We start from the raw sequence: 22,547 nt of genomic DNA on the forward strand, positions 1-22,547 counted from the left end.
CTATTTCTGTGAAACTTTCTATCGCAGTCTGTCGGGAGCGCCGGAAGCGGTTTCCCCGGAGCTCTCCGGTCCAAAGAGGACCAGTGATGTCTTTGGAACTTTCTGGAATGTCCTGACTCTCGCGGCCCCCTCTGCGGCGCACGGAGCAGTGGGTCTAAAGTGAGCGCGCCTCCTGGAGCCCGGGGGCTACGGTTCCGACCGAGGATGCAGGGCTGGCTCTCGCCCCGTAGAGATCCCTGGAATAGAAGGAGCGCGGACAGTAGGCTGTGCTGCCTAAGCGATCGCCGCCGCTCGCAAGGGCTTGTAAATCGTGCCCTCTTTTGTCAGAGGGAAACTGAGGCCCAGGGCAGACAGTGCCTCCGCTAGGGGTTACTTAGGTGAGTGGCGCGCTCAGGCTTCGGCCTCTGGCCCCCCAGGGGATGGCTGTGGCCAGTAGCGGCGGCGGTCCCCGCCGGGTTCCGGGTGGGCGGCGGAGCCCTCCTTGGCCCGGCCTGCTGGGAGGGGCGGGGCGCGAGGGGGCGGAGGCGAGGGCTCGGGCGGGGCAGACACAGGTGCTCCGCATCCGGCCGGGGGGCGGCTCCGAGGAGCGGCTCGGAGGAGCTTCATAAGCTGCCGGGGTGTTGGGCTGCGCGCGGCTCGCTGCAAAAATAGTGCCCACGTGCGTGCGCGTCTCTCGCCCGCCGGCTGGCCGGCCAGTCCGTCAGCCCCGCAGGGCCACACCGGCCCCATGGCGTTCCCACTGGTAAGAGCCGCCCGCCGCTTGCCTGGGCGGGGCCGCGTCCCGGCCGCACTAGCTAACGGTCCGCGCGCAGCCGGGTCCGGCGCCGCGGAACACCCATCCCCCGCCCCGTGCGCGCGAGCCCCGGGCGGGGCGCGGTCACGTGCCCGCGGGCGTGGGGCCTCGTGGAGGGGTGGAGGGCGAGGGGGGCAGGGAGCCTCCTCGTGACTCAGGGCCTTTGGGCTTAAAGGCGCCGCAGCCCTGTGGGGGCGGCCGGTGGGGCCTCCGAGCCGCACTGCGGCCTCTGGGCGGTCTCGAGCGTTACGTCCAGACGGGAGCTGACTGGACATAAAGGAGCACCGGCGCCCGGAACGTTTCTTTCTCACACTGCCGTCGCACTGGAGACCCGAAGCTGGGGACGCTGGAAGCTCACCCCCTCTGCGGGTCTCTTTCGCACCCGGCGCGCGGTGGGGGGGCCCGGGCGGGACGGGGCGGGGCTACTGACTACGTAAACTCGGTGTTCCGTGGATAGCCCCACGACGGCGGCGGTCTGGGCCCCTTTAAGGTGTAGGGATCAAGCCCCTCGTGCGGCTTCCCAATCCCGGGCAGGTCACGTGGCTTCACACCTTCGCTTGGCGCCGGAGAGGGAGTCCTGAGGGCGGGGTTGACCAGGTAGTGTGGCGCGAGGGCGGAAGACTGGCGGGGCTTCGAGCCCGGGAGACCCGCGGGGCTGGCGGCTTTGAGGTGGGTCCTGGGGCATGGGCGGGAGAGGGGTAGGGTTGCAGGCTGCGGAGGTGGCACAGGCGGGGAGCGACCAGAGCCCGCTCTGGGCTGTGCTGTCCGGACCCTCAGCCTGGCGAGCGGGTGCATGTGGCCTCGCGTTCTGGTCATTCTCCTCAGTACAGGACGAGGTCAGGTGCCCAGACTCAGGGGCGGCCTCAGGTTTGGCGGAGCAGCGGCTGGGGCCCTGGACGGGTCGCTTCCCGGATGACGAGCTGGTTGGGCAGACCAGTGCCCTCCTGGAGTCACCCGGGAGTGGGGGGGACTCACCCACAAAGGGGCCCTCACCTTGGGGTGTCCCACCCGGCGTCATTCCCCGGAGCTTTTTCATCTCTCGTGGGTTCTTCATAGCTTGAGACGACCGAGGCTTTGCTGCCTCATTCCTAGGGGACCCAGCGAGGCCAGAAGGCCCTGTGAGCGGCGCCGCGCTGACCCCGTGACCGAGAAAAGCCAGGCGGACCCCTGGGCTCTTGGGTGCCTTCGTGGGCGGGTGCTTATTTTTCGGGGGGCATTTTGCTTCCTGCAGCCCTGGTCCCTTGCACCGTGCTGTTAGCTGGGGTTCCTTCCATGGGGAAGAGAGTCGGGAGCCGAATTCGCTCTTAGAAGCCGGGGTGCCTCCCGCCAGGCCCTCCTGGGAGGAGGCCGCGTCCCTCCTCCCCCGCCCCGCGCCTGCAGCCGGGGCCCTGACTGATGCCGCATTTCTCTGGCAACCGCTTCCCTTGGTCTCCCTGGCTACCGCCCTGCCTTCCCGCGATCTCTCCTGGCACCTGAGTCAACTACTGGGCTGTGTCGTTGGTGGGGAAGAGGGGCAAGTGGGTGGGGTTCCTATTCTGGAAGGCACAGGTGCACTGCCCGCCTCTTGCCTGCCCCTCAGGTGACGGTGCGGTCCCTTGCCAGCCGTAAGTGTCTGGTAAGGACAGTTTGCACCCTGAAGCTCATGTTCCTTTTGAGTCTAGGGACACATGCTGGGTTAAAAAATAAAAATATATTCGAACAGGACCCAACCTTGGAAACCTCAAGTCGGTGATTGTTTTCCTGGTTGTTTTTTTGCATCGTTAGAAAAGCCTGTGGAACTCAGTGGGGCTATTGGCTGTCAGAAAACCCTGGGGACGGTGTTTTGGGGACTTATCACTGGTCTTTTATTTGGCCTCATTGAGCACATGGAGCTTGTGGCCGAACTGTATTCCCAGAGCACGTTGTTGTAGAGTTTGGTTATTTATTTATTTATTTGTTTATTTTTGAGACGGAGTCTTGCCCTGTCACCCAGGCTAGAATGCAGTGGTGTGATCTCGGCTCACTGCAACCTCCGCCTCCCGGTTCAAGCGATTCTCCTGCTTCAGTCTCCTGTGTGGCTGGGATTAGGCGCCACCATGCCCGGCTAATTTTTGTATTTTTAGTAGAGACAGGGTTTCACCATGTTGGTCAGGCTGGTCTCGAACTGCTGACCTCGTGATCTGCCCGCCTCGGCCTCTGAAAGTGCTGGGATTACAGGTATGAGCCACATCGCCTGGCCCAGTTTCGCTTTTTAAATTTTTTGTCAGGGCGATTTAAACTTTGGGTGGCCTGGCAGTGCCTGCTCGGTTTATAGAAGTAGAATTTGGAAGTTGACTACTACGTATGTAAGTCAACCTTTGTAATAAAAAAGTATGGCTGGGCGCCATGACTCACGCCTGTAATCCCAGCAGTTTGGGAGGCTGAGGCGTGCAGATCACCTGAGGTCAGGAGTTCAAGACCAGCCTGGCCAACAAAGTGAAATCCCGTCTCTCCTAAAAATACAAAAATTGGCCGGGCGCGGTGGCTCAAGCCTGTAATCCCAGCACTTTGGGAGGCCGAGATGGGCGGATCACGAGGTCAGGAGATCGAGACCATCCTGGCTAACACGGTGAAACCCTGTCTCTACTAAAACTACAAAAAAATTAGCCAGGTGAGGTGGCGGGCGCCTGTAGTCCCAGCTACTCGGGAGGCTGAGGCAGGAGAATGGCGTGAACCTGGGAGGCGGAGCTTGCAGTAAGCTGAGATCCGGCCACTGCACTCCAGCCCGGGCGACAGAGCGAGACTCTGTCTCAAAAAAAAAAAACAAAAATTAGCCGGGCGTGGTGGTGGGCGCCTGTAATCCAAGCTACTCGGGAGGCTGAGGCAGGAGAATCGCTTAAACCCAGGAAGTGGAAGTTGCAGTGAACCGAGATCGTCCACTGCACTCCAGCCTGGGCAACGATCGAGACTCCGTCTCAAAAAAAAAAACAAAACAAAACTTGGCTTCCCTCCTCTGAAGGGTTTGTCTTGTAAACAACTCCGTGGTCTAAGCTCCCATGTGTGGGAGGGAGGTTGTACCAGCCTGTGCAGCACATCGGAGGTTGGAGAGCTGATGCTTGTGAATAATCATGGAAACGTTTGCAGTTTGGGTTAAGCCATAGGCGTTTGATACAGGAATGGTTCTCTGGGCTTATTCTTTCACTGTAGTGCACAAACCAGTGCCCATGAAGCAAAAAGTGGAGGAGGAAGATAAAGTAGTAAGACTCCAGGCTCAGTACCAAACTTAACTAGTGAGCTAATGATAACAGCTGCCTTAATAAGCATTTTCACTGAGCACAACCATTAATTTTTTTCTTAGTCTTTAAAATAGGTTGCAAACTCAAACCCTACCGGGGCCAGAGGTAACATAAATGAGCAAAGGAGGAGGAAGGAAAAGTAATGGCTTCTGAACTGCAGAGTATATGCCTCTCTGAATGGAGCAGCCGCTAGCTGATTGTTGCCCAGCAAAACTGTGGGCCCAGAGTTGGTGGATCTTTGACTTGCTTCTAAACTGGCTATCTCTATTTTGATGAATCTCCTGACTTTTAAATGTAGCATTAAAAAAATTTTAAATGCTATGGACCAAATGTAACAGGTCTTTAATGTTGGATTCAACCTGAAGGCTAGTTTGGAATCTGTCTTAAAACATCCCTTTTGGATTTCCCCGCTATTTTGCAGAAAAGGAAACAGGCTTAGAAATCAAGTCACAAGGCTGTTAAGTGATGGAATTTAGTGTGAACCTAGGTCTTTCTGGTGCCATAGTCCAGCGTATTATGTGTGTTCTGTTATGTCAGAGGATCAAGGGGTTATTGGTGGCATACATTGTAGAAAATGGTCTGGGAGCTGGTCACATTTATAGGCAAAGTGAACCTTAACTGCATTGGCAGGAATCCCAGTTGCTGTAGAAGTCAGTGTGGGTCTTCTGAGTGTTAGTACAGCAGTGCTGATGTCAGAAGGAATGTGCTGTGTCTATCATTCCACAATGTATGTCAGAGCAGTTAGCTGATCCTGAGAGCCAGTGGTCTGGAGATGGCAGGCTCCTCCCACTGTGGGAGTGACCCTCCCAACCCTCTGCACAAAAGACTCCTTTTTTCAGGACAGTTAAAATTTCAGTAACTTTTTCTGTCTGAGGCAAGGCAAATTTGAAATTACATAATTGTTTTAAGACCCGTGAAAGTAAAATGGAGCTTACTAAATCTCAGTTTGTCTGCCTTAGCTAAGATTCCCATAATGCTGTCTCTCAAATTTCCAGGAAGAATTAATAAAGGTTAAAAAAATTTTTAAAAGCAGTATGTGGTAAAATCTTCTGAGATAAGCTCCCAGGGCATAAAATAGCCCTGCCCCAGAAATGAGGGACTGGGGTTTCAATTCTGGATAAAACTTAGAATCGCAGCATTGTACACAACCAAACTTATAAATGTAAAGGGGTATGTATATTTTTTTCCTACATTGCATTTCCAAGAAATTTTTTTGTTTTTTTTTTGAGATGGAGACTCACTCTGTCGCTCAGGCTGGAGTGCCGTGGCGCAATCTCGGCTCACTGCAACCTCCGCCTCTGGGGTTCAAGCAATTTTTCTGCCTGAGCCTCCCAAGTAACTGGGACTACAGGCACGCACCACCATGCCCGGCTAATTTTTGTATTTTTGGTAGAGGTGGGGTTTCAACATATTGGCCAGGCTGGTCTCGAACTCCTGACCTTGTGATCTGCCTGCCTCGGCCTCCCAAAATGCTGAGATTACAGGTGTGAGCCACTGTGCCTGGCTGCATTCTGAAGGATTTAAAGGAGTAAAAAGCATATTCAGAGCTTCTGCCAAAGAATTTTTTTCTGTGAGAATGCAAGCTAGATAGCTTTTTTTCTGTGAGACACAAGCTAGATAGCTTTCTTACCTGTGTCCTGGAAAGTTTTTGGAAAGATGAAAACTTTAAAATGTTACTTGCTTCTAGCTGCTTCTTAGCAACCTTTACCAGCAAAGCACTCAGCTATGAGTTCAGTGTTTGTGGATTTGGGGATGTGGAGTGTACTGGGGAGGGGAAGAGTGAGGTGACTAAAGTAGCTTTCTGCTGGTATTATTTTTGCATTTATAATGTTAGGTGTTGTCTGTGCAAACTTTCTCATTCATTGGTTTCAGGTCCCTTAGCTAAATGATTATTTTCTAAAGTTATGTTTATTTTAAGGGAAAATTAGATTATTTGTACTTCTGTCTTACAGTTTGAGACAAATGGACACCAAACCTAAATATTAATGTTTAGACTGTTGTCTTTAGTAGCTAGTGGTGGAGGCAGTAAAAGAATCATGGGATCAAATAACAAATTATTTTTTCTGCTATGGAGAAGTTGTGCTAATCTCATCCTGTTCTGCAAATCTGCTTTTCCTAGGCAGTATATAAACTGTACTGGCTCTGGGGAGAATTTGCCAGAAAGCCCCTGAGGCTAAAGGGTTGGAAGGAGTTTGTACCTAGAGGTTATGGTAGAGGAGGTTATGTAAAGAATTTTGCTTCTCGTTTGAATTAAGACCAAGAAGCACTCATTGCACCCTTTACCGTTTCTTAAGCCTTTTAAGATTTTATTATTAAGATTGTTTTTGAAGGCCGGGCGCGGTGGCTCAAGCCTGTAATCCTGGCACTTTGGGAGGCCGAGACGGGTGGATCACAAGGTCAGGAGATCGAGACCATCCTGGCTAACATGGTGAAACCCCGTCTCTACTAAAAAAAATACAAAAAACTAGCCGGATGAAGTGGCAGGTGCCTGTAGTCCCAGCTACTCGGGAGGCTGAGGCAGGAGAAGGGTGTAAACCCGGGAGGCGGAGCTTGCAGTGAGCTGGGATCAGGCCACTGCACTCCAGCCTGGGCGACAGAGCGAGACTCCGTCTCAAAAAAAAAAAAAAAAAAGGATTGTTTTTGAGACAAGGTCTTACTCTGTCACCCAGGCTGGCGGGCAGTGGTGCAATTACAGTTTACTGCAGCCTCAAAGCTCCCTGGCTCAAGGGATCCTTCAGCCTCAGCCTCCCAAGTAGCTGGGTCTATAGTCATTCAACATGCTTGGCTAAGTTTAAAAATTTTTTTCTTCGAGATGCGGTTTCACTATGTTGTCCAGGCTCATCCTGGGCTCAAGCCATCCTCCTGCCTCAGCCTCCCAGAGTGTTGGGATTACAGGTATGAGCCACCATCCAGGCTCTTAAAGTCTTTTGGTCACTATGAACTTTGCTTCCTTTGCACCCAACATTGCAGTTTTGGAAATGCCCTTAGCTTTTTCCTGCATTGTTGCAGCCTGTTTTTTAGTTAAACCTGCTTATGAGAGTATCTCATCTTCTGTGAGCACAGGTTCTGTAGACCGAAGGTTTTTATGTTGAAGATAGGACCCACCCCAACAGTGCATTTCTCAGTTATAGTAAACTAGCTGAAAAAGAATGAAGTAAAACGTGCATGATGTGTGTAATATTTCCTATTTTCATAGGAAAATTGTCTGACTTGCTGTTAAAAGTTAGTATCCAAATTTCAGAGTGCTAAATTCACATTGTAGATGTAATTTCCAATGAATTTTGTTAGGTGTCATTTTAAAGCCCAATGTTAGAGATTCTTTTGCCACCCTAATATATAATGTGGTTTTGATTAACTTGGACCTGGGAGGATTCCTGACTGAATGGTGTTGAGCTTTACTTTCAGTAGTTCAGGAGAACACTTAGGCGTGGATAACCTTTGAATTTTATTTTATTTTATTTTTTTGTATTCCTGAATGGTGGAACAGTCCTTTTAAATTGTGAGTTAACACTCTTTGTTTTGATTTAAGGCATTCCTGATGAGTTCCCTTGAGGTAACAGGAGAATCCCCAGAGGGTAGGTCTAAAGGTTGGTTTGTATGCTAAAAATGGGTCATAGTTGCAAGTAGCTATTGATTCTGGGAGTAACTTCACTAATAGTGTTACTGGTTTCTTTATTCTTGGCCAGCATAATATGCTGCTTTATGTACCATCCTGACAGATTTAGCCCCACTGCGTACAATCCCCTTTGATAAAAGTGTGGGGGTAGCTCTCCTCTGTTGGAAGAGAACAGTTACTTTGAAGGGCAGGTTGGTTTTTTTGTGTCTTTTTACAGAACACTTAATCTCTTACTACTTAACACCTGTGCTCTCTGCATTCTGGCTTTGTGCTCCTGGGTTCTGGCCCTTCCATCATCTGTCTGTCTCCCCTGTGTCTGCCCTTTCTCCTGAGGCTTTTTTTTTTTTAAGCTGTAATCTTGGAATTGTTTTGAAGCTCAAAACGTGTTAGAGACCTGTGTCCTACATATAACTTAGAGTTGACACCAAAGCCAGATTATAATCTCTGACATCCTCTTTTCATGGACTAGGAGAATTAAGTTTAGAATGAAAAGTGATTACCCTAAATTTATACTGTGAGCAGGGAATAAAGACAGAACTAGAACCCGGGTTTTCTCATTTCTACAGTAGTACTTTTTCTAAAATTCATACACTCTCACCTCTGCTGTGTTGCTCTCTTATTGTACTTAAAATGTCCATTTGGTTTGTAAGACTCTAGCTTCCTTTTTCTTTTTTTCTTATCTGATCAATCTTGTCTTGTCTTGGTACTTGCAGGTTTCCTTTTCTCCTCAAATGCCACATTCTTCACAGTTCAACCCTGTTGGATCATTCCTGTCTCCTTATATATACAGGAGGCCCATGTGTTCTGTAGAAGCAAGCACCAGTTGTCTGTTGTGTGCCCAAGTTTTAGATTGAGTTCTTTAGCTTTGGTTGTTCTAAAGACTTATACTTGTGATTGGACTACGGAATGCATGTGTCTGAGGTATGTTAAACCCAACAGATATAAAAGCAGAACCAATTTCTTCCTTTTCCTCATCGGAAATAACATCAGAACTAGGCAGGTAAAAGATTTGAAGGTTATTGCCAAAAGAGGCATAGTGTGTAGGGGGTGGGAAGGACATTCTAAGCGAAAGGAATAACGTGTAAGGACAAGGAGATATGAAACAGGGCTGTTTTTAGGCAACTAGAAGTACAATATTGCTAGAATTTTAAGCACAAGGGATACTAGCCTATGACCTAGTGATCCACTTGTGTTCCTATATGCAAGAGAAGTGAGTACATATGAGTATAAAAAGGCATGCACAAGAATATTCACAGCAGTTTTATTCATAATATTTAAAATCTGAAGAAAAGGCAAGCTGCTTATGGCGCCTGTAGCACCAGCTACTGGGGAGGCTGAGGCAGGAGAGTCCCTTGAGCCTAGGAGTTCAAGACGGGTCTGGACCACATATCCAGACCCTGTCCCTAAAAGTAGGACAAAACAATAAACGCCTGTTATGTTGGGTCCCCCAAGACAGTGCCCAAATTAGATGATTGACTAGGAAGATTCACAGGACTTAGCGTATAGTGGTACTCATAGCTAAGCTTACAGCTAAAGGACACAGAGAAAAACCATCAAAGGGAAAAGGCACATTGGGTGAAGTCTGGTACAAGCTTCCAATATTCCTTTCCCGGGAGAGTTAAACAGGACATAGTTTAATTCCCTACAACTGACAACATATGTAAAATGTCGCCAGCCAGAATAGCTTGTTAGAATCTGGGCACCCAGAGAGAGAGAGACAGAGAGAGAGTGTGTGCGTGTATGTGTCTGAGGAATGGTTAAATAGGTAGCCTCTGCCTGAAATGTACCAAAATTTCAGACTCCGGGAGGAAAGCCCATGTTCAGCATAAACCATATTGTTTGTTCATTTTGGGTATAGTAAGTCACTCAGTTCTGGGAATGGTGGGAACTCAAAATTTAAGTTCCCAGATGGTTGCTAAAAGACACCAGTCAGACCTGTTACTTTAAATCTTTTCTGTACAACCTTGAGCAGGAATATGGATAAATACATATATCCACATCTATTAATATGTAGTACTGCACAGTAATAAAAACCACTGTTCTATACTTCAATGTGTAGACATGTCAGATACTAAGTTAAGTGGGGGAAAAAAGACCCAAAAGAATACCTACATGATTGCATTTATAAGAGGTTCAAAAATAGGCAAAACTAATTGGTAACAACAGAAGCCTGAATAGTAAACTCTTTGGGGATAGTGTGGGACAGGGTACAGGGGAACCTTATAGAGTGTTGGAAATGTTCTTTATCTTGCTATGTGTGGTGGTTGCTCCGGTATATACAGATAAGTGAATCTTGATCAAGATACATATTCATAACTAGTGCCCTTTTATTGAGAGAGAACACACAACAGAATAAAGTAGGAATAGACTAGGAGGGTTCTAACTTGGCCATTAAGCTGAAGCCAGACCATGAAGGGTTTTATATGCTATTGATAAGGAACTTGGCCTTTACTCTGTGGCAGCAGTTCTCCAAGCTAGGTCTGTGCCTGCCTAGTGGTCACCAAAAGCCTTTAAGAGGCCACAAAGTCAGAAGTATTTTTATAATTCTAAGACATGGTTGATTTATCCTCCCCCACCCCACTGTGTTGACATTTGTACCGATAGTGCAAAAGCAATGGGGGTGGGTAAAACAGCTGGCACGTAGCAGGAATCAGGGCAATGTCATTAAACTGTGGTAGCAGCCATTGTATTTTTCATGCTACACATTCCCAGAAAAGCCGGTGTCACTTGCAAATGTCCTTGAGGAAGCAGTAAAATTAATTTCATTAAATCTCAGCCCTTGAATATATGCCTTTAATATTCTGTGTGACAGGCCGGGCACGGTGGCTCAAGCCTGTAATCCCAGCACTTTGGGAGGCCGAGACGGGCGGATCACGAGGTCAGGAGATCGAGACCATCCTGGCTGACACGGTGAAACCCCGTCTCTACTAAAAAATACAAAAAAAACTAGCCGGGCGAGGTGGCGGGCACCTGTAGTCCCAGCTACTCGGGAGGCTGAGGCAGGAGAATGGCATGAACCCGGGAGGCGGAGCTTGCGGTGAGCCACCAACACGCCACCGCACACCAGCCAGGGGGGCAGAAAGACAGACCCCCCCCCAAAAAAAAAAAAAAAAAAAAAAAAAAAAAAATTCTGTGTGACAAATGAGAAGTCAGTATAACGTACTTTTACTTCATATCCAAGTATAGTGATTATCTCCAGGAAAAGTGTTTATGTGACTGAGTTTCAAGAATAAGCCTCTTTTTTTCCTTGAAACACCTTTTTATTTTTACCAGAAGAACAACTAACAAACTATGGTTATTGAACTTTGGGTATTTGGCAGACATTTTCTTGAAAATGAACAAAGTAATCCAGTCACTTCATAAGAAATAACTCACTATATTTGTTGCCACTGATGCAATTTGAGCACTGAAAGAAAAAAAAAAAGAATTTTGGAAGACCTTTATCTGCCACCACATGAGCTTGACACTTGCCCCAATACTTAAAGACCCCTGATGAGATTGGTGGTACTATTTACTATTAACTAGTATGTCAACATCTGTTATATTTGCATAATTCAGGCAGTATTTGTCAAATGACTAACATATGATAGAAAATCAGATAGGCGTAAAAGATCCATCCAAAATGCAAGATTGACCCATGTGTTTTAATGTAACAGCATATGAAGAGTACATATGGTTTCAGATTCCATATTGTAACTAATCTTTAAGAAGTTACCATTTGTTGAGAATTTTGGTGTAGTAGTAATAGCCACAGTTGTCTGAAAATGGTATTAAAATACTCCTTTTTCCAACTACGTATCTGTGCGAGGCTGGATTTTCTTCATATACTTCAACCAGAATAACACATGACAACAAATTAAATACAGAAACAGACCAGAAAATCCCGCTATCTTATATTAAACCAGATAGTAAAGAGATTTGCAAAAATGTCAATGCCACTCCATAAATTATTTTTTGTCTTGGAAAATCATTGTGTTAATATGTAATAGGTTTTTTTAATGATTAATAAATCTACCCCTTTTCTATTTCTAGTGGGTGCATATTGATATGACCTACTTACACAAAAAGCTTTTGAGTAATTAAAATTGAAAGTACTTAAAATTACCTCAGTAATTTTTAAGAGTATAAAGGAGTCCTGAGACCAACATGGTTGTGGACCACTGCCCTCTGGAGTAGGTGATTAGATTTGTACTTTCCAAAGATCCTGTAAGAATATCCAGGTAGGAATGAAGACCTCTTAAAAGGCTCAGGAAATGTCCATAGGATTTGATAAGGCACAGTGAACTTGGTTTGAAAAAAAAGTGTTTCAGAATAGCATGTGTGGAAAGGGAGAGAAGCATCTGATGCTTGCCTTCAAGGATTAAAGAGATGAGTAAAGGCGGTAGAGATGGGGTACTCTATACAGAAGGCTGATGGGGATGCTAGGGAAAGACAGGCTGGCTACTAAAGAGCAGGGTTAAGAAAAGTTCTAAACATGGGAGAGAGCTGATCATGTTTACAAAGGTGTGAGAGTTGTGGCAGGGATAACTGACCAAGAAGCCCTGAGGGTATGAGAAAAAATTTACTCCAAATTTGCTCTTTAAATAGGAAGAAGGATACCCTGTCAGTAAGTGCAGAAAAAGGATAGTAGTGGAAGCTGTGTCAGATTGGTGAGGGCAAGAGTAGGGTCACGTAGACCAACTGTCCAGAGCCTTTAGTTTCTTTTATTCCTCAGGAGAATTTATGAGACTCTGTCATTCTCACATTACAAAGAAAAAGACCTGCTTAGAGAAATTGAGAATATTGGTCAAAGTTCCCCCAATTAATGGAGCACTGGGGCTTAAATCAGAATCCCAGACTCCAAGTTCCCTCTTTCTTCTGCATCAAGGCAGCCTGAGAAGCTTTATACGGAGAGGTAATGGAGACCAGGTCCGAGAACAACTCTGAGACAACTCTGGAGCCTTTGTGTTTTTATTTTTTTTTTTATTTTTTATTTTTTATTTTTATTTTTATTTATTTATTTTTTTTGAGACGGAGTCTCGCTCTGTCGCCCAGGCTGGAGTGCAGTGGCCGGATCTCAGCTCACTGCAAGCTCCGCCTCCCGGGTTCCCGCCATTCTCCTGCCTCAGCCTCCCGAGTAGCTGGGACTACAGGCGCCCGCCACCGCGTCCGGCTAGTTTTTTGTATTTTTTAGTAGAGACGGGGTTTCACCAGATAGCCAGGATGGTCTCGATCTCCCGACCTCTGCATCCCACCCGCCTCGGCCTCCCAAAGTGCTGGGATTACAGGCTTGAGCCACCGCGGCCGCCTTTGTGTTTTTATTGATGGGGAATGGTCTGTGGTCCAAACCTAAAACCCCGAATCCCAAAATGACTTTAGTGGCTGAGAATTTTGACAGGGAGAAGAGGTAGAACTGATGAATTTTTTTTTTTTTTTTTTTTTTTTTTTTTGAGACGGAGTTTCGCTCTGTCGCCCAGGCTGGAGTGCAGTGGCGTGATCTCGGCTCACTGCAAGCTCCGCCTCCTGGGTTCCCGCCATTCTCCTGCCTCAGCCTCCCCAGTAACTGGGACTACAGGCGCCCGCCACCTCGCCCGGCTAGTTTTTTCTATTTTTTAGTAGAGACGGGGTTTCACCGTGTTAGCCAGGATGGTCTCGATCTCCTGACCTCGTGATCTGCCCGTCTCGGCCTCCCAAAGTGCTGGGATTACAGGCTTGAGCCACCGCGCCCGGCACTGATGAATATTTCTATTGATGTATCTAAAAGCTTAAGAAAGGAGTCACTACAATTTATGAAGGTTATGAGTGAGGTGGTAAAAATACCTATGACAGGAGTGTGATACGGGTCTGCCTTTCATGTGTTATCTGTATTGAGTGCCTGCGAATGCAGCAGATACTATGCTGGGGCACTGTTGAGATACAGGTTGTGAAGGACCTTTATAGTTGATCAAATTGGTGAGCTAACAGTTCATACAGTTAGCAGTGTGACAGGTAAGTGATGAGAGTTACGATTATAGTGACCATGTGCTTTCAATATTCTTGAGCTGTTTTGGTATGAAATATTCTCTAGTGTTCTCATAAACATGTCCTGGAAATTGTAGTATTTCCTCTTCCAGACTGAGTTAAGAGAGCAAAAAGAATATTGGACAATAGATGTACCCTGTGAAAACTGAAGAATAACCAGAAATGGAAAGGGAGAGCCAGGAGAAAGTGATTCCTGACTTGAGTGGAGAATAGCTGAAGGGTCAGATCCTACAAAAATGCAGGGTAAGATAGACTGGAAGTATCAGTTGGGTTTGGCAGCTATGAAGACATTAATTTGGGAGCAGTTGTTTAGTGTCTTTTTGGGGAAGGGGAGAGATTAGTGCTGGCAGGACATTGTAGATTGAGAGGACGAACAGGAGGTTAAATAAAGATCACATTTTCGAGAAGCTTGATAGTGTAGCAGAAGAAAGACGGCAGTGAATTGGGAGGATATTTTAAATCAAGGAAGGTATGGTGGTTTTTTAAAGTGAAAGAGTCTTGAACATACTGACAAACTGAAGGAGCCAGTGGAGAAGAGAGGAAAGTCAGGTGATGCAGGGAGAGGAGATCTTGTATCTATTGATGGGTTCATCTTTCTGATAGAAGAAGGAGGTTAGGACCTGTAGCTTTATCTCGTTTATTCCTGGTGAGCCTTCCTGTCCAGCCCTGTTGGACCACTTTGTTTTCTTGAATTTACTGTGTTCTGTATCCTCTCTTTGCTTGTTCTCTGTGTGTTAATGCTCTTTCTTATGCCTGCTTATTGAAATTCTGCATTTTCATTATTCTCTGGCCAAAACGCCTGAATTGTGAAACCATTTTAGACACCCTGATTTATTCCTCTCTTCTGTAGCATTTTGTGCTTGATCTCTACTTACCTAACTAGATTTGGTTCTTTTTCCTACCTAAATAATTATCCTGAGGGCAAGGAGTTTTTTATATATATATATATATCTGTAACCTCAACATCTAACCTAGTGGGTTGTCAGTATTTATGAAATAATATTAGGTTGAACTATATGAAATTGCCATTTTATTGGTTGAAAAAGGTAAAATACTGTCAGTTTCATATGACCAATCTGATGAATTTTTATTCCTGACATTGTTGCACAGAAGACTTGAGGTAGGACCAAGGAGAAGGTTAAACACAGAGAAACATCTCTCAGCAAACTATAGAGTCATTAAAGTAGAGCCAAAAACTTGGCTTTGAGTGAGCTGGTGACTAAAGCAAATAGAGAAATTTGGCTAGAAGACTTATATTCTTCCATAAGGAAAATGTATTCTTCATGGGAATCTTTAGCATGTCCTAATCTGTGGTCTGAATGACATTTTTCTAAATGAGTGTTCATATAAGGGCTCTTCAAAATTGTAATAAAGAATATGCCCAAAATCCTGAGTATCCACTCTATAGAAATTTTTTTAGCTTTATTATTAGTATAAAACTAAAGGCAGGCCGGGCATGTGACTCATGCCTGTAATCCCAGCACTTTGGGAGGCTGAGGCGGGCGGACCACCAGGTCAGGAGTTTGAGACCAGCCTGGCCAACATGGTGAAACCCCATCTCTACTAAAAATATAAAAAATTAGCCAGGTGTGGTGGCACGTGCCTGTAGTCCCAGCTATTCGGTAGGAGTAGGCACGATAATTGCTTGAACCCAGGAGGCGGAGGTTGCGGTGAGCCGAAACTGTACCGCTGCACTCCTGGGCGACAGAGTGAGACTCTGTTTCAAAAATAAAAATAGGAAAAAAAGAAAGGCAAATTGCCAGAGTACATCTCAGCAGAACCAGTTATTTGGGGCATCTAAGTATATTGCTTTCTGCTACGCTGGCTTAATTTAAAAACAAAGTCTAAATGTTCAAGACCAATGCATTTAAAAAACATCTGATTAAATGGAGAAAAAAAATGTTTCAGAAAAAATTTTCATGTAAACACATTTTTTGTCAAGAGGATTACTACACTCCGATCCATTTGACCCCAGTTTTAGAACTCTCTCTGGAGGACTGAGTAAACCTTGGGCCCTTCAAACAGTCTTCTATAAATTTCTCAACTAGCTATTAATCCATTGTACATGATTAATAGTAATAGTCTTGAAGGATCTTCAGCATTGGTACTATGTTGTCAATTAAAGGCAAACTGAATAAAAATCAACCCAGAGATGGTAGTTGGCATTCATTTACGACAGATGAGTATCCCCAAATCAAGATTTTGAGCTGCCAGAATGGCCATCCTATCACAATGCTGGGTCTGGGGAGTATGATATTTAAAGGCAGGGCCAAGGTTTCCAATTTTTTTTTTTTTTTTTTCTTGAGATGGAGTCTTGCTCTGTCGCCCAGGCTGGAGTGCAGTGGCCGGATCTCAGCTCACTGCAAGCTCCGCCTCCCGGGTTTACGCCATTCTCTTGCCTCAGCCTCCCGAGTAGCTGGGACTACAGGCGCCCGCCACTTCGCCCAGCTAGTTTTTTGTATTTTTTTAGTAGAAACGGGGTTTCACCATGTTAGCCAGGCTGGTCTCGATCTCCTGACCTTGTGATCCGCCCGTCTCGGCCTCCCAAAGTGCTGGGATTACAGGCTTGAGCCACTGCGCCCGGCCAAGGTTTCCAAATTAATTGTACATTTTTTCTATACAAATAAGTATAAAATTTGGGGATCTTATTCTTTAACAAACATGTCTACATAGTGAGGGTTCAGATTTTTAAAGAAAAGGTTATGAGTGATACTTCTGAACCACAGATGGAAAAAAAAAACCCAGTTATATGCTAAAACAAGTAAGCTTCTTGATGAACTTGGCTAGGACGAATAAGTTGAAACCATACTTCTGAGTAACAGGGATATAATTTAATAACATGTGGAATTGGACATCTGACACTAATAAGGTATTTATTGTGCATATCCATGTACTTTATGTATTTCTGACTACTACAAAGTCTGCAAAGTAGGTGTTACCCACTTTTTTTTTTTTTAAACCTTTAGGTAACCAAGGCTCAGAGTGATACCTAAGTGGTAGACCTGGTGTTTGTATTCCAAAGCCTGTGTTCTTTCTGCTTTTCAAAACAATGGTTCCCAGTTTTAAGGAGGAGGAGGAGGATTTTCCTTTATGGAGGAGGGGAATGCTTTTCTTCAGACTATCTCCCTTACCTTTGTTGTCCTAGTTGATGATCATGGCTATAGGAAAACAGTTTCATGACAGGAGGGTCAGCTCTTACCTTTTGGAGAGGAGAAAATTGAGGCCTGATCTAAAATAACTTGTATTAGGGCCAGGTGCTGTGGCTCATGCCTGTAATCCCAGTGCTTTGGGAGGCCGAGGTGGGCAGATCGCCTGAGGTCAGGAGTTTGAGACCAGCCTGGCCAATATGGTGAAATCCCCCATCTCTACCAGAAGTACAAAAATTAGCTAGGCGTGATGGCACACGCCTGTAATCCCAGCTACTCTGGAGGCTGAGGCGGGAGAATCACTTGAACCAGGGAGGCAGAGGTTGCAGAGAGCTGAGATTGAACCATTGTGCTCCAGCGTGGGCGACAAGAGCAAAACTCCATCTCAAATAACATAAAATAACTTGTATTAGGTGAGTTTCCTCAAAAGCCATTCTTTCTAACAATAGGTAGATAGGTAGAACTAGTTTTATCTTGAGGGTATTCGTCTCTATGTCATCAGCATTAAACAAAGAATTGTTTTTAAATTAATTTTTTAATTAAACAATTGTTTTTCTTTTACAGCATTGCCAAGTAATTCTTCCTGTTGACTCCTGGTTTTCGGTAGAATTAAAGTTTGCCCTCTATGAAGTCTCTGATTTATCTAAAAGCCTTCTTTCCTGTTAACAGTAAAAGACCAACAAGACCAACTGAATGTCAAAAAAAGCTACAAATGACCTCACTTAATGGCAAAATATGCTAAAAATAAGGGCAGGAACTGTCAGGCAATAGTGGAATAACCAAGAGAAAAACATTTTTTCTCATGGTAAAACACTAGTCTGAATGCAGATCTATACATTGATGAAAGTTCAGATAGACCACACAAAGTAAATGGGTCTGTGAGTATGGGGTGGATAGTAGGTTTCTGTTTTGAAATGAGGAACTATGAATTCATTTAACTGGATAATTTAAAAGGATCAGTATTGGCTAGGTGTGGTAGCTCATGCCTGTAATCCCAGCACTTTGAGAGGCTGAGGCAGGAGCAACACTTGAGCCTGGGAATTCAAGACCAGCCTGGGAAACATAGCGAGACCTTTTTTCTGAGGGGTGGAAAAAAAATAGCTGGGCATGGTGGCGCATGTCTGTAGTCCAGCTACTTGGGAGGCTGAGGCAGGAGGATTGCTTGAGCCCCGGAGTTCAAGGCTGCAGTGAGCTATGATTGCAGCCCTGTGCTCCAACCTGGGGGACAGACCAAGACGCCACATCTTAAAAAATGTGTGTGTGTGTGGTGTGTGTGTAAATATACACAATACACATGTCGAGCAGCCCTAATCTGAAATGCTCCAAAATCTGAAACTTTTGGAACACCGACACGTCACAAGTAGAAATAACACACCTGAATTCGTGATGGGTGACAGTTAAAACACAGAATTTAATTTCATGTACAGAATTACTAAAAATATTGTATAAAATTAACTTCAGGCTATATGTATGAAATATATATGAAAAATAAATGAATTTGGCCAGGCATGGTAGCTCAAGCCTGTAATCCCAGCACTTTGGGAGGCTGAAGTGGGTCAGGACATCAAGACCATCTGGCTAACATGGTGAAACCCCGTTTCTACTAAAAACACAAAAAAATTAGCCAGACATGATGGCAGGCGCCTGTAGTCCCAGCTACTCAGGAGGCTGGGTGGGAGAATGGTGTGAACCCGGGAGGTGGAGCTTGCATTGAGCCAAGATCGTGCCACTGCACTCCAGCCTGGGGGTGACAGAGCGAGACTCCATCTCAAAAAAAAAAAGAAAAATAAATGAATTCTGTGTTTAGATTTGGGCCCTATCCCCAAGATAGCTCAATATGCAGATATTCCAGAATCCACAAAAAAAAAAAAAAAAAAAAAAAAATCAAAATCTGAAACACTTCTTGGTCATCTCAGATTTCAGATGAGGGATACTGAACCTGTAGTGGATTCAGCCCTTAGGTCTATTTGAATCATATCTCTTGTCTTTTAATTAAGCATTTTAAGTCAAATGATTACGAGGAAGAGTTAGGGGGTACCAGGAATAGAAGGGCCTGGAGTCTTCAGAGAAATAGTTGCCATAGGTCTTTGGTTCACTTAATGAGCCAGGAGATCCTTCCTCAAGGATCCCTGTCATGGCCTCTGAATAATAGTAATGATACTACTGATAGACAGTATTCATTGGTTCAGCACATAATTACATGCCAGGCCCTACGCTAAGTATTTTGTGTGCATTAATTCACAAAAAGCCTTATGAGATAGTGTTACGTTTATCCCTGTTGTACACAAAGGAGACTAGTAGATCTTTCCCCATCTGACAGTCCTAGCTTTGATTTTTTTTTTTCCTTCTAAATTGGTTAAGGCAAGCATTGGTAAGTATAAGATGAAACAGTTTGGAGTATACATTGAACACCTCATTCACTTTTATTATAATTATGTCATCTTAAACTAGAGCTCTGGCTTGATGTACTTGAGAGAAGGGGAGGGAGGCATGTCAGATATCATTTGCCTTGATTTGGGAATCCTGTTCTAACAGGATTAGGAGTGGGGCAGGGTGACCAGACATATTCCTAAATTATATATTTTTTTCCAGGCTCCTTGAAATAGTAAGATTTCCTTCCTCTCCTAAGGAATACCTTTCTCTCAGACTCCCAAGTCTGCATCTGTCCCCTACACTACTGTGGTACTTTCTCACTAATCCTTCTGCCACTTATCTGTGATGTATTTGTTGGTGGTCTCTTTCTAAGACTCACATTGTTATTTACTTGCCTTTAGATGTAGCAAGGATCTGGAATCTATATGTGTATATATATAGTACTTTCATTACACTAAAAACTAGGTTAATTTTTGTGTATTGAAAAGACAATGCTGACTCCTTAATTTGGCATATGAGGCTTTTCCAGTCTTCTCTCCTATACCTAATGCTGCACCACACTGGACCTCTTTTGATAATGCCTCTCTACTCTCTGTGTTCTTCAGAACTTCCTCTTTACTCCCGTTTCCAGGCATATTCTGTCCAAGCCAAGGTGGCTTGGAGGACAATGTATGTATACAGCACATTGTAGTCTGTGTTATGGATGTTTACAGGATTGAGTCTTGGTTCTTTTTCTTTTTTTGAGACAGGGTCTTGCTCTGTCACCCGTGCTGGAGTGCGGTGGCACAATCTCTGCTCACTGCAACCTCTGCCTCCTGGGTTCAAGCATTCCTCCTACCTCAGCTTCCTTAGTAACTGGGACTACTGGCATGCACCACCATACCTGTCTAATGTTACGTATTTTTTTGTAGAAACAGAGTTTTGCTCTGTTGCCCAGGCTGGTCTTGAACTCCTGCCTCAAACATTCCACCCGTCCTGGCCTCCCAAAAGTTTTTTTCCAGACTTCAAAACTTTATTTTGGTTTAGTCTGTGTCTAATCTGCTGCCGCTTGGGGTGCTAACTATAGAGAGCAGGCAGTCGGCTAATGTGTATTAAGCAGTGAAGAATGAAGCATGTAGCCTTAAGATATGCAGATTGTGCCAGGCAGTGGCAAGTGCCTGTAGTCTCAGCTACTCGGGAGGCCAAGGTGGGAGGAGCACTTGAGCCCAGGAGTCTGAAGTCCAGCTTGGGCAACACAGCGAGACCTCCTCTCTGTAGATTATAAGTATTTGCATCTTAGTCTTCATGAAGTTGCCTTCCTGAAATTGAGAATCGTCCTAGAAATCTACAGGTGTGAAAAGGGCTTTGTGTGTCACTGGATTTAACAGTTCTCAATGGCACCACTCTAGAGTTTGGGGAAACAACCTGCAGGATTGTGTATTTTGGTCTTCACAGTTTGCAGAGGGTACCAGTCCTTTCAAGAATTGGAGGCTGATGTGAGGCTCAAGTTTGTCCCTTTAAGGTCATCCTGCAGAGTTGATAAAACTGTAAATGCTCTTGGTCATTCTCATGCTTACTTGGATTTCAGTAGGCCAAACAAAGTGACATCAGGCCTGTTCTTGTTTTGTTTTGATGTGACCAGCTTATATATTAAGTGCCAGTTTCGTTACTTGTTCTGTTTTTGTTTGTTTTCCCCAAGATAATTGAGGATAATAGAACTGATGAGGCAGGCTCCTCTTAAAAAAATCTGTCAACCAATATTTCATTGCTTCTTATGTTGGGCATTGACTGTGGAGAGTGAGGGAGACTGAAGAATAGTACCTACATTTCTGCATTGGGCATCTGGTGGATGGTAGTGTTATTTACTGAGATAGGGAATACCAAAAGAATAGTTTTTGTGTAAGGGTTCATGATTTTATATATGTATATATAGGATTTCTTTTTTCATTCAGTAAGTAATGTCTTGCCCATTTTCTCATGCCAGTTAATAAATAAATAATTAGTGCCAAAATAAGTATGTACTTATAATGACCACATACAGTTGTATAACTTAATCAGTTTGGGTGGTTTTACCACTGTTGGTACTTACCTCTCTTGTATTTAATAGTTAATGTTTCCAGATACAAAATAACTACTGTATGCCATGCAAAATGCTTTACATATGTCATCAAAAAGTTTGTATCCTTTTTCCATTTAACAAGTGGGGAAACTGAGGCATAGAGGTTAAGTAACTGTGACATCACACAGCCAGTAAATGGCAGAATGAAAATTTTTTAAAACAGCTGTATTGACATAAAATCTACCTACCCTAAAGTTAACCTTTAATGTACAGTTCATGGGTTTTTAGTCCAGTTGACTCTTGGACAGTGTGGGAGTTAGGAGGACCAACCCCCCACAGTCAAAAATCTATGTATAACTTTGACTCCCCCAAAACTTAACTAGTAGCCTGCTGTTGACCAGAAGCCTTACCAATAACATAAACAGTTGATCGCATATTTTGTATGTTACATGTATTATATACTGTATTCTTACAATAAAGTAAGCTAGAGAAAAAATATTACTAGAAAATCATAAGAGAAAATATATTTACTGTTCATTAAGTGGAAGTGTATCATAAAGATCTTCATATTTGCCATCTTCACATTGAGCAGGCTGAGGAAGAGGGGGGATTGATTGGTCTTGCTGTCTTGGGGTGGCAGAGGTGGAAGGATGTGGAGGGGATGGAAGGAGAAGCAGGTACAGTCAGTGTAACTTTACAGAAATAATTTGACTTTTTGCTTTTTCATTTCTGTAAAAATGTTTCTATGTGGTACCAATCTTTCTTCCACTGTTTGCATTAGTTTCAGTGCCTGTATAATAGAAGGGTCCATATTGTAAAAGAAGTCAAAAGCAGTCTTGAATTATCGGAACCCTTTGCCAGATCATCTAATGTCAATTTGTTTTCTGGCATTGCTACTTCAACATCGTCTTCCTTGTCTGGTACTGGTTTGGAGCACTCATCTCTATCAAATTGTCTTCTGCTAATTCGTCTGGTATGGTGTCTGTTAACTCTTGGATTTCTCCAAGATCCATGTCTTGGAAACCTTCACTCCCAACCTTTTTTGTCATATCTACAGTCTCTTTCATGATTTCCTGTATTGGCTCTGTGGTAAATCCTGTGAAGTCATGTACAATGTCTGGAAACAGTTTTCTTTAGCAGGAATTTATTGTTTTGGGCATGATGGCTTTCATGGATTTTTCTGTAACAGTGATGGCATTGTCACTGGTGTAATCCTTCCAGACTTTCATGACATTCTCTCTGTTGGGGTTCTCTTCCACGCATTAACAATCCTTTCCATAGAGTAGCATGTGTAATGAGCCTTAAAGGTCCTTATGACCCCTTGATC

General features: G+C 44.6%; 1 protein-coding gene across 7 annotated transcripts in view; it reads left to right on the forward strand.

The window, feature by feature from the left end:
• Positions 1-553: 553 nt before the first annotated feature.
• Positions 554-22,547, forward strand: part of CPEB1 (cytoplasmic polyadenylation element binding protein 1) — a 100,924-nt gene continuing 78,930 nt past the window's right edge. For 2 of the 7 annotated variants that reach the window (XM_031668391.1, XM_031668392.1), the window contains exon 1: positions 554-742. In XM_031668391.1, the coding sequence (XP_031524251.1) occupies positions 728-742 (15 nt within the window). In that variant the 5' untranslated portion in view covers positions 554-727. Of the gene's footprint in view, positions 743-989; positions 1,463-22,547 lie in introns of those variants that run through there. The other 5 variants (XM_031668388.1, XM_031668390.1, XM_031668389.1 and 2 more) reach the window with 5 other exon arrangements.

The sequence above is a fragment of the Papio anubis genome, chromosome 7 (assembly GCF_008728515.1).
Source record: "Papio anubis isolate 15944 chromosome 7, Panubis1.0, whole genome shotgun sequence".
In the NCBI taxonomy this organism is placed as follows: Eukaryota; Metazoa; Chordata; class Mammalia; order Primates; family Cercopithecidae; genus Papio; species Papio anubis.